Here is a 12,526-nt window from a genome sequence, read left to right as displayed (position 1 = left end):
ACATTACAATAATATATTATAGCATAGCGCTAAGAACATTTTAGTATAGCTATATGAATCTTTGTAATAGTGTTCTATCTATGTAGGGCCTGGGTCAGGGCTGCAACAATATGTCAGAAATAGTTACTTTATGGAAGTTATGGTTATAGGTTAAAATATGTGGTGGCATCGATCTAGCCTAAGATTTAGACTCTCCACTCTCGTAGATGTATTTATCAATTCTGACATTTAGAATCGATAAATATACATCTACGAGAGTCTAAATCTTAGGCTAGCATGAGTATCATCCATCAGGCCTACCACCAGAATTGTCTTTGCATTTGCCAGAAAATAAATAAATAATAATAATAATACTAAATAAAATAATACAATAATAATAATAATAATAATAATATATGATCATATGTCTATATATATATAGACAACTCTCCAATTCTATCATATATATATATATATATATATATATATATATATATATATATATATATATATATATATATATATATATATATATATATAATTCTATATGTTCCAGGGGGTCCCCTGATAGTTTTGAACCAAATATGGGTCTGTAACTCTGAGAACTCTGAGAGTTACAGACCCAGAGTTAAATTAACATTAAATTGGGGGTCCCAGAGATAGAAATGCCATTAAATGGGGTCCGTAGCCAAACAGGGAGAGACAGTTTTGATAAGGTTTGGCTGCCCCTTGTCCATTACCTGAGTAGAAACGATTGATAGACAGGATACCATTGATATGGTTGACTGTACGCCATTTTCTTTTCAGATGTTTTCCATGAGCTTTCTATCATCTTAGTATGCAGTGTCACTGAGCAGTATGGGTGGGAGGGTTAAGGGATTTCTTTATCTTTTTTGTCTTTATTTTATTTTTTATTTTATTTATTTTATTTCATATCATAATGTTTGTAATACTTTATCTGTTCAATAAAAACATATTTGACAAAAAAAAATGGGGGTCCGTAGCCTAATGCAGGTCAAAACTGGGGGTCCTTGAAATTAAATTAAACAGGTTGAGAATCACTGCTAGAGACGTAAAAATCTTCTCTTATGGGGGTCCCTGGCATATATCTTCAAATGGGGGTCCGTGGGGCTAATTATAGTGTCAATGTGGGGGTCCTTGACAAAAGGTTCCCAAACCTTTTCATGTCAAGGACCCCCACACAGTGGTTCCCAAACCTTTTCATGTCAAGCCAAGGGCCCCCAACCACTGATGACCTAATTCTATTCTATATCAAATGTGGGGCGTTGAGGAGGTCCAGCACACGACATTTGCATTTGGACTTTGCAGTGGTCAAAGTTGGATGTCCTGTCTGTCACCTCCACTAGGTGGAGCCTGGTGCTTCCATTCTGAAGCTATAAGCACGTTGTGTTCTGGGCGTACCCCCCCCCCACACACACACGCACACGCGCACACACACACACGCACACACACACACACACACACACACACAGTCACACACAGCGCCTCATGTGTCACCATGTTGTCAAAAACACCGTTTTATGACTTCCTAGTTACCGTTTATCGTTACACAGACAACACATAGACATATCGCATGAAGCCTAGATAGGGATTAATCAAACCAATGACTTCTTTGGACTTGTAGGTATGACATGCAGCGTGCACAAAACACATGGCATATAGTATTTGATTTCAAATACAAATCAAATGCTTAATTCGCCGGGAAAATGTATTGAAATGAATTTCGACCCTTTTGGGTTTCCATACTTTTATGACACCGGGGGAGAAGACAGCCCAGCAGCCAGGGTACATTTGGTGCCGATAAGAAGAGTGCAGACACACAGACTGTGGATATTACAACACCAGGGTGGGGCATAATGTTATGGTTGGACTACAATAAATACTAGACACACACACACACACACACACTTCCTGGTTCATTCATTCTTATCCACAGTCACCACCACCATGTCTACCGATGAATGGAAGCGGAGGTGTGAGAGCGAGATGGGGCTCCAGCAGGGCGTCCCGCTGCCGGACACCGTGGACTGGAAGTCCGTCCACGACAAGAAACCCCTGGGAAGGAATCTGCTGAGGAACCCTGCGCCTCACGGTAGGATGACGTGACGTCAACTTTGACTAAACTTCAAACTATGCTAAAACAAGGTAGAGGTAGTCGCCTATGATGAATTGAACATGGTGGACCCTATTGTAAACAAGTGTAATGCTGCATGTAATTTATTGGTGTCGTCCACCACAGTTAACAGTTTTGTATTGAGTTGTGCTTGAAATGTAGCCTACTGTAATTCTAGATTCTTCAATCAATCAATCAATCAAAAGGGGGTTCCAATATTCTATTCTGTAGCCTATAGTCCAGTTGTTCTAAAAAAAGAAAAGAAAAAAGGGTCCTGCCAGGACCCCTCAATTAATTTGCCTTTGGAGCCCCATTTGAAAATATTAATACAATATAGGCCTACATATTATTTATATTTTCCAAGATTTTTTGAAAATGGCAGATCCACAAGCACGCAATCATTGCATTGTGGCACATGGTGATCATCTATTTTCAAATAGCTGAATGGTGAAACTGGTACGTTAAACAGATTTTGAAACTATAGATTATTATTTTTATTTAATTTTTATTGCTGGGGAGTCGACCCCTAGGAGTCCCTGGACCCCACTTTTGAGAACCACTTTGAGCGCCACAGACTAATTTATTGTTCTCTCTAATAACAGATATATCAGAATATATCATAAGTTTCATTGCATTCTCCATCCATCCATCTTCAACCGCTTATCTGTAGTCGGGTCGCAGGGGCAACAGCTCTGCCAGAGAGCTCTGTACTTCCCTCTCCAGAGCAACATCATTGACTTCCTCCCAAGACGTTCCAAGGCCAGTGAGTCGATGTGTTTCCTCCAACTGCGCCTTGGTCTGCCCCGGGGTCTCCTCCCAGTGGGACGTGCCTCGAGGACCTCCCTAGGGAAACGCCCGAGAGGCATCCTAACCAGATGCCCGAACCACCTAAACTAGCTCCTTTCCAGGCAAAGAAGCAGCGACTCTACTCCGAGTCTCTCTCGCGTGTCTGAACTTCTCACCCTATCTCTAAGGGAGATGACAGCCACGCGTTGAAGAAAACTCATTTCGGCCGCTTGTCATCATGACCCACACTTGACCATAGGAACGAATGAGGTTATACATCTGTTATTTTAAAAATACAATCAGCAACTACCAAAATTTACAAGCGACTTTACAGAAAAAAAATATCCAAAGATCGCTTATAATAAGCAGACATGGCAACACTAGCTGTGACAATAGGAAGTGAAGCACACATTCACTTCCTGAAAAAGTGAACCACTGACGTCAGTGTTGTGACATTATTGTTGTGTAGTCTCATCCTGTGAAACATTGCTCAAATGTCAAATTGTGACAGTGACATACAAAATTCGTTTTGTAATATATATAGGCCTATATATATATATATATATAGCAAGAGCCTGCTGAGAAATTAGTTTTGTAATATATATTGCAGTCAGAACTGCAGCATCACTCCCAATTTTCCGCCGTAGTCTGAAAACCCACCTTTTCAGACTCCATCATGGCCCATAGCACTTACCCTACCCCCTTAGATAGCATTTCTGTAGATTTAGATAGCATTTGATACAGACTTATAGCATGTTATGTAGACAGCACTATAATTGCATTGTATGTAATCATAGCACGTCATAGTATACCGGTATATGTATACCGTAGTTTCATTATATAAATATTCCACTGTTACTTTCTTAGTTTCTTGTTTCATGATAAATGCTTTTTATGTGATGTATTCCCATGCTTTTTTGTTCTTGCTTAATGTAAGTCGCTCTGGATTAAGAGCGTCTGCTAAATGCCTAAATTGTAAATTGTAATATATAATATATGCTAATACAGTGTACAGTGATTTTCATTTTGTTGTCACATGATTATCTTGAACTTTTTGGTTGATTTACTATTCTTTCTATTAGAGTTTTTATGACTGATGTTTTTTTTTTTTATCAATATGTTTACATTATTATATTTTATACATAAATATACAATAGGTGAAAGATATACCAATACGCAACCCCAACCCTATCAGAGGTTCAACAGGTTCTAAAATGTAGATAAAGTCGTTATGGGTGTTGGCCACTCATACTATAAGGTTGATTCCTTTCTTCTTTTTTTTTATGACTGAAACAACGTCTGTGTCCCTGTCAGAAAGACAGGGACACAGATAGTATTTGAATTTGTGATATTTACAGTAGGATTATAGTGCACGCCTTGGGGTGTGGTGATCCCTTACTGTAGTGCCTTTGACTCATTTCTGCCACAGGTTTGTCGAAGGACAGCCCTCCTCCTGAACCTGAGCTGACGGGTATGCCGCCATGTGGACCACCACGTTTTGAACCTGAAGGTGAGAGAGAGGGGGAAACGGTAGCCTGGGCAGCGTTCCTTTTGAACCTGAAGGTGAGAGAGGGGAGAGGGGGAAACGGTAGCCTGGGCAGCGTTCCTTTTGAACTTGAAGGTGAGAGAGAGGAGAGGGGAAAACGGTAGCCTGGGCAGCGTTCCTTTTGAACCTGAAGGTGAGAGAGAGAGGGGGAAACGGTAGCCTGGGCAGCATTCCATTTTCGGGTTTATGATCCGGTCGGGAGTGGATGATATCGCACTCGCAGTGTTGTTTTCGTCGACTAAAACTAAGACGGAAAATGTTCGTCGACTACCTTTTTTCACTGACAAAAAACAAATGGAAACTAAATGAAAACTAAGCTACGATGACTTAAACTAAGACTAAATATACTGACAATTTCGTCGACAAATAAAAACTAGACTAAAATGTTAGGAAGGGACCAGTGGACAAGAGATCCAGTAGAAGTCATTTTACACTTGGTTGCATGCTGAAAATAGCCGATCTACAAGCTCACGACGTGTCGCAATGCGGCGCGTTGTGAGCTTGTAGATCGGCTATTTTCAGCAAGTGTAAAAACACTCATTACGACTGCATCAAGGCCCGCCAAAGTACATTTTAGTCGACTAAATCAACTGTAGATTTAGTCGACTAAAATCTTATGACATTTAGTCGACTAAAACTAGACTAACACCAAGACATTCCAGGTGACTAAAATGTGACTAAAACGAAATGAAGTTTCAGTCCAAAGACTATGACTAAACTAAGACTGTGTAGTCAGTCATCAGGCAGGAACAATCATCTGGAACTTCCTTTTAACCCTCAAGCCGATTTATTTTTTCTCAATAAAAGCCGAAGGCTTGAGGGAAAAGGAAGTTCCGATTGATTTGTTCCTGCCTGATGACTACAAAGCAAGACTACAACATGACGTAGCGATATCATCCACTCCAGGTACGGTTCTCACACGGCAAAGTTTGATAGCAGGACATTAATCAAGTTTGTTGTTATTACCCATTAAAACCGGGAAAGCGTCGGTCTCATTTTAGATTCAAAGTTTGAGAACCACGGATTTCGAGGGCATTTTGTAAGAATAGTCCTCAGGTCTTAATATTAGGTTAAAGCAAACTACAAACTAAAAGATTTATTCACGTGTAAAATGTTGTGATGATGACCTTATACAGGTGACTTCACGGGCTGGAGTACGAGCAGGGAAGTCCTCCCCTATGACTCCAGTGGCATCCCGCCAGGTGCGGTCGTCTGTCATCTTCCTCAGTACAGGTGAGCGTGCTGCAATTGGGATCAGACGGGTGACGTGCAGAGAGTGTTAGAGAGAGGCAGGGGCTGGGGGAAAAAAATAGTGAAAATAGCTGTTCTACAAGCTTGTAGATCAGCTATTTTCTGGGCGCGACCCAGCACTCACTTTATCTACTGGAGGGTTACGAGTCATGGATTTCGAAACAAATTTGTTCAACGCAAAATGCTGCGTTCCAAGTTCAGGAGTAAAAAAAAAAAAAAGCAATTCTCCTGAATGCTTGGAAAGGAGAGGAGGGGCATGTGCATTACTTACCACCGTAGTAAAAATGCTGCATTCGTGGTCTGGAAAGGGCAGTTGTTTTACAGACGGGTAAAAGGGGCATAGGAGTGAAGCCCCCTTTGATGTCTATGTGTGCACGTCCCTGGGTGATTGCTACTTGGGATCAGACCAGCCACCTATAATAAGTAAAACATCTGACGCCAACGCCCAGCCTAACGGAACAACAGCCCACTCTTATCAGCTCCTTGTCTGTCTGTTTGTCTGTCTGTCTGTCCTCAGCTGGTTTTCCATGGAGCAGGTGGTAGACCTGAAGGCAGAGGGACTATGGGATGAGCTGCTGGATGACTTTCAGCCTGACATAGTCATCGAAGACTGGTGGGTTTGGTTGACCTCCCCGGTGGAAAAGTATTTGTGATTGCCATTATCACTGTTGTCGTAAGCCAGACAATCAAGAGTTCTCCACCTATACCTGCTACTGATCCATCTAAAAATGCATTGTATTGTATGTTTTTGTCGACTAAAACTAAGACGAAAATTGTTCGTCGACTACCTTTTTACACTGACGAAAACTAAATGGAAACTACATGAAAGCTAAGCTCTGATGACTAAAACTAAGACTAAATATACTGACGATTTTGTTAACAAATAAAAACTAGACTAAAATGTTAGGAAGGGACTATAGTGGACAAGAGATCCAGTATAAGTCGTTTTACACTTGGTTATAATAATAATAATAATAAATAGCAGATCTATTTTCAGCAAGTGAAAAAAATCATTCATTTACGACGGCATCAAGGCCGGCCGAAATACATTTAGTTCGACTAAATTAGCTGTAGATTTAGTCGACTAAAATCTTATGATATTTAGTTGACTGTCTAAAACTAGACTAACACTAAAACATTTCAGGTGACTAAAATGTGACTAAAAACTAAATGAAAACTATTCAAGAGACTATGACTAAAACTAAAATCAAAATTTGCTGCTAAAACGACACTGCACCAGATGTACAGACTGTACAGTATCAGCAGGTGGAGATCTATTATGATCGTCTGACTACATGTGATTACTGTCGTCTTATCAACTCTCTCACAACAGGTACAACTGCCAACTTGGCGTGCAGATACAGAGTATGGGTTAGTATAGAATCTATAGAGCATATAGCTAGTCTATATACAGTATGTTTCTCATGTTGGAATCAGCAGCTGTCCGTACTCATACATACATACATACATACATACATACATACATACAGTGCACCAGAGCAAGCTTTTGCCTTTTTTTAAACCCCACCCATTTTAACCAAATACATACATACATACGTTTTATTACTGTCTATTTTTATATCCATTTTACCCTTGGGTTTTAGAAGACATTTCGGACATTGGTTTAGGTATGCGGTCTAGCTTAACTTGGACTCAGGGGGGTGGACGCCTCTGCCTTGCATAGTCCCCAGTGAATAGGCATTTTGCCCTTCACTGGTAACCCTATTTTGGAGTAGTTTTAAATAAATTAAGGTATGGTGGGCTGGGCTTTTTACAAAAAAGCCCCCCTTTTAAATACTACACACATACATACATACATGTATACATATCTACATGCATACATTTCAGAAGTTTTAGCAGTTTTTAAGGACCCACTTTTAGGCCAGTGCACCAGAGCAAACTCTTGCCTTTTTTTAAACCCTACCCATTTTTTAACCAAATACATTTAGGTATGCGGTCTAGTCTAACTTGGACTCAGGGGGGTGGACGCCTCTGCCTTGCATAGTCCCCAGTGAATAGGCATGTTGCCCTTCACTGGTAACCCTATTTTGGTATTCTTTTAAATATATGAAGATATTGTGGGTTGGGATTTTACCAAAAAGCCCCCCTTTTAAATACATACATGCATACATACATACATATACATACATACATCCCAGTTGAAGCAGTTTTTAAGGACCCACTTTTAGGCCAGTGCAACAGAGCATGCTTTTGCCTTTTTTTAAAACCCTACCCATTTTAACCAAATACATACAGTACATACATTTATACATACATACGGACGATAGACACACATAGCTGTTCATTGGAGCGGTTAGGCTCTGCTCAAAACAGTGCTTATGCTCCCAGATTTAGATTACCATGACAAAGATACGGGGCGTGCAGGATCGGAATGTTCTTTTCATGAAATCTGGAAGCATAAGAAGTTGACTTGCGAGCCCTTGAGTGGTACCGTGCAACCACTCCAAGGAACAGCAATGTCCGTATGTGTGGTTAACCCATGTGTGTTGTTGAAAAAATCATGTGTTTGTAATATGGTAATCACAGTATGTTACAAACACAGACCCTTTTTATCCAAAATTATCATGATCATCTGTTTCTACGAGATTCCCGGCAAAACGTAAAGTGCTTCCACCACAGGTAGGAATAATGTTTCAGTAATGACTAATCATGACACTTACATAATTATGCTTTTATTCTCTGTTTGTTTCCTAGCTATGAAGAGAGTCAGGTGCATGAGTCCATCTACCAGCTGCATGTAAAGTTATTGGGCGCTGACAAGCAGACGGTGATCTCAGAGCACACCGCCAACCCCACTGAGGACCTGAGCAACTACTCACACACCTGGAAAGAGGTGAGTCCATTCTGAACGCCGGGGAACCCCTTTTGGTGTTTTAAGCATCATGTCATACTTTAGCTATTGAAAAATAGCAGATCTACAAGCTCATAGCGCGGCACCGAGTCCCGCGCTACGAGCTTGTAGGTCTGCTATGTTTTTGAAAAAATCATGAAAATGTGGTGCAAATCTTTAAAGATATGTTATTTCTGAGCGAACGTTTTTCAACTCAAATCTTTTCTTCCGAGGGGGTCCCTGGAACAACATATTTTCAGATGGGGGGGGTCCATGGCCAAATGCAGATAATTCTGGGGGTCTTTGACATGAAAAAGGTTGAGCACCACTGACATAGTAACATAGGTTCTTCAGAAAACTGATGTAGAAGACATTTGTAGAATCGATTCTACAAATCATCCATTGAAGACCTGGCCTCATCCATGGCAACATTGTAGATGTAGTTTTTACACACACAGTTTTTGGCACATTAGGAGTCCACTAGGACAGTGGTTCTCAAACGTTTCATTTTCAAGGACCGCCATAACTCTGTAACCTGGTGAAACCACTCCCCCTGCTGGCCAACATTTGCATTCTGCCAGAAGGGAGTGTGTGGGCTCTCTCTGGCATGCTAAAAGGGTTTCTTCCGAGGATTCGGGTTCTTGGAAACGCCCCCCCCAGCCACTGCGTTAGTTTTACTGAGGTTAGGTTTAGGTATAGTTTACTGAGGTTAGGTTTAGGTATAGTTTTACTGAGGTTAAGGTTAGGGTTAGGGTTAGGTTTAGGTATAGTTTTACTGAGGTTAAGGTTAGGGTTATAGGGTTAGGTTTAGGTATAGTTTTACTGAGGTTAAGGTTAGGGTTATAGGGTTAGGTTTAGGTATAGTTTTACTGAGGTTAAGGTTAGGGTTAGGTTTAGGTGTAGGCTGTCAATCACAGCGACTGGCCAGTCACAGCGCACCATTTACTCAAACCAGAGGCAGAAACCATATTAGCCTCTGGCATAGATATATATATATATATATATAAAGGCTAGATGGCTCAAGGGGGAATCTCTGACGTATAGTTCACTCGGCGGCCATCTTGCTGAGGGGCTACAGTACAGTATGTTCAACGGCAGCTCAAACAAAAAACAGTCACAACTCGCTCAAATCTTGACGGATTTACAAACGGGTTGGTTGATTCAGCTTATCTGCTTAACCCATTCTGACCTGAGATCAGATTCATACGAGGTTTCCACTGGACACACACTGGTCTGATGAACCCATTCTGACCTGAGATCAGATTCTAAAAATGTCAGTCGTTCTTCGAATTTTTCAAAAATAGCAGACCTACAAGCTCGTATCGCGCCACTCGGTGGCGCGATATGAGCTTGTAGATCTGCTATTTTTCAATAGCTAAAGCACGACATGATGCCAACACCAAAATGGGTGCCCGGTCAGAATGGGTTAATTTAGTTTTTTTTATATGAACGTCGTATACAATCATATTATAAGTATGCGGACGTCTCTTGACGTTTGTAACAAACCAAACCGTTTGAAAATCGGTTTGAAAATTGAGCAAGTTGTGGCTATTTAAAAGATGATGCACTCCTGGTCCAAATCAGACCGGAAGCGATATGCGGTCGCTATAGAGGCGGGATCAACGCAAGACTGGTGACATTTTGAAGCTGTTCCACAGCGCAAATGTAAACACAAAACCTAACAGGACTATACAACTCGAAAGGTTTATGGAGATATCAGATTTGTGTCGCGCTGCTTCCGGGTTCATCGTTTCTGCTTGAGAGCCCAGATGCAGGCATGAGGAGGGAACTGGTGAACTCCATACTGCCGCAATCTGGCAGTATCTGGCAGTATTACCCCTATGGGTCCATCTGTAAAATCTCAGAGTTACAGATCCGTAGTTGCAATTTAGGGCTAGCTCTTTATTATCAGTGGTTCCCAAACCTTTTCATGTCAAGGACCCCTAAATCGACATTTTTTGCCTGCGGACCTCAATTTGAAAAGATATGCCAGGGACCCCCCCATGAGAGACGTTTTGTTTTTTAATTACGCTTCTAGCAGTGATTCTCGACCATTTTCATTTCAAGGACCCCCAGTTTGACATGCATTATAGTCTATACGGACCCCCCTTTAATGGCATTTCTGTCTCTGGGACCCCGATTTATATCGTAAAATCTCTGAGAGTTTGTACACTCTCAAGAGGTACAGACCCATAAGGGTCCATTTGGTTCCTAACTACCATTTAGGTGGGGACCCCCTGGAACTCCCTCAAGGACCCCTGGGGGTCCCCTGGACCCCACTTTGGGAACCTTGGCTTCATATGTTATGTCTACTCATTTTGTATGTCCATGTCAAGAAATAGAATCGAATTTTGACAAATGTCACAAGTCAGCATGGCGATGATCGACCCCTGGATTCAGGCCTTGATAATTATTTTGACTGTGTCAAAAACCTATGTTCCCCACCATGCAAAAAAGGTTCTTTGTTCCCCACTTAAAATAAACCTAAACCAGAAACCTAACCTAGTAATTTTTGTAATTCTATTAAGACTAAAAGTATTTTAGCAACTTAGTGTTACTTTTAGTAGCAAATTCTGATTTAAGCTCAGTCATTGAACTTTAGGCCTGCCTAGCAGTAGGCTACTTAAACTATCTAGTCTTAGCCAACTAAAAATGAACACTGGCATAAAATAAACTAAAACATAATTGCTCAGACTCTTCAACAAAGACGGCAAAAACAAACATTCTTTGTTCTGCACTTATACATACAATTGTATTATAGTACAAAACACTTGAAGTCCTTAAACCAGAAACCTAACGCTGACCCTAAACCCTAAGGTAAGTGGGGAACATAGCACCTGGGGAACGTAGAACCTGCATGGGGAACATGGGGACGACCCCGTCAAAAACAGCAGCGTGTGTGGGGAAGTTAATTTGTGTGTGTGTTTGTGTGTTTGTATGTCCGTAGGTTTCCCATGTGTTCTCAGGCTATGGACCTGGGGTGAGGTATGTTCACTTTGTGCATCGCCTGAAGAACAGCTTCATGGTGGAGCTGTTCCCCACGCTGGTCACTGGCAGTGCAGTCCTTGTGAGACCGACCAGGTCTAACTGCTAGTCCCCACGCTGGTCACTGGCAGTGCAGTCCTTGTGAGACCGACCAGGTGCAACTGCTAGTCCTGCACCGTTTGAGGAAGTCCTTAAAGCAGTGGTTCCCAAATAAAATAATATGCCAGGAACCCATGTTGATTTAACTCATGAGATTGGTTCCATTTATACACACTCTTTACAGTTACAGACCCGCAATGGTCCATTTGGTTACAAACTATCATTTTAGCTGGGGACCCCCTGGAACTCCCTCAGGGACCCCTTAGGGGTCCCCGGACCCCACTTTGGGAACCACTGGTTTAGAGGAGGTGTGGCAATCACAAAGTGCCCAAATATTTTAGAAAAACATCAGATTTTGTGCAATTATATGGTCAGTGTAATCTGGCTACTTCAATTAACAATTGTTTTGCTTGAACTAAGCTGGCCTGCACACTTTGTAGTTTGACTGAAGCTATATTTTGTTATCCTTGTCCTTTTCCAAATAAAGATGTTTATTGCCCCCAAAGTGCAATGATCGTAAAAAAAAAAGATCATATAAATTGTTAAATAAATAATATGGTACAGGCCTACAGCAGAAGGAATATATATTATTAATGAATACTCAATATTTTAAACTGTGTGTGTGATATCAATCAGGATGTTGGCAAACGGAATTCACATTATCAGATAGAATTTAGGCTAGCTACATTACTATAGTCTGTCACATCAATGACAGTAACTATCTGAGAATTATTACAAAATGATCACGCGCACACACACACACACACACACACGCTCCAAACTGTACAAATTAGATCCTTTTCCGTTCATAATCAGTTAAACTGGTCACTGCGATAAAAGTTTTAAACAGTGCACACTAGCTGTTTCAAATACGGCCTAATTATGTTTTACCGGC

The 12,526-nt window shown here is 41.1% G+C and overlaps 1 protein-coding gene across 2 annotated transcripts; it reads left to right on the top strand.

Annotated features, from left to right (window-relative positions):
- The first annotated feature begins 1,763 nt into the window (after nucleotides 1-1,763).
- nccrp1 (P1, F-box associated domain containing) lies at nucleotides 1,764-12,192 on the top strand. Of its 2 annotated transcripts, XM_080780382.1 has the most exons (7): nucleotides 1,764-2,092; nucleotides 4,329-4,409; nucleotides 5,582-5,678; nucleotides 6,214-6,309; nucleotides 8,412-8,550; nucleotides 11,495-11,628; nucleotides 11,688-12,192. In XM_080780382.1, the coding sequence occupies exons 1-7, from the start codon at nucleotides 1,948-1,950 to the stop codon at nucleotides 11,698-11,700; spliced, it is 705 nt and encodes a 234-aa protein (XP_080636508.1). In that variant the 5' UTR covers nucleotides 1,764-1,947; the 3' UTR covers nucleotides 11,701-12,192. The 2 variants fall into 2 exon arrangements, with proteins under 2 accessions (XP_080636508.1, XP_080636507.1); XM_080780381.1 differs by having other exon boundaries at nucleotides 11,495-12,192.
- The last annotated feature ends 334 nt before the right edge of the window (nucleotides 12,193-12,526 follow it).

This window comes from Protomyctophum bolini, assembly GCF_963924005.1.
Source record: "Protomyctophum bolini genome assembly, chromosome: 13".
NCBI lineage: Eukaryota > Metazoa > Chordata > Actinopteri > Myctophiformes > Myctophidae > Protomyctophum > Protomyctophum bolini.
Note: the sequence above shows the minus strand (reverse complement) of the source record. Positions and strands in the feature narration are given on the sequence as shown.

Excerpts from the sequence above, each read along its gene's own strand:
- nccrp1 (XM_080780382.1), top strand. The coding sequence starts at position 1,948 with ATGTCTACCGATGAATGGAAGCGGAGGTGTGAGAGCGAGATGGGGCTC. Across the intron at positions 4,410-5,581 it reads ACCACGTTTTGAACCTGAAG|GTGACTTCACGGGCTGGAGT; the intron begins GTGAGAGAGAGG and ends GACCTTATACAG. Across the intron at positions 5,679-6,213 it reads TGTCATCTTCCTCAGTACAG|CTGGTTTTCCATGGAGCAGG; the intron begins GTGAGCGTGCTG and ends GTCTGTCCTCAG.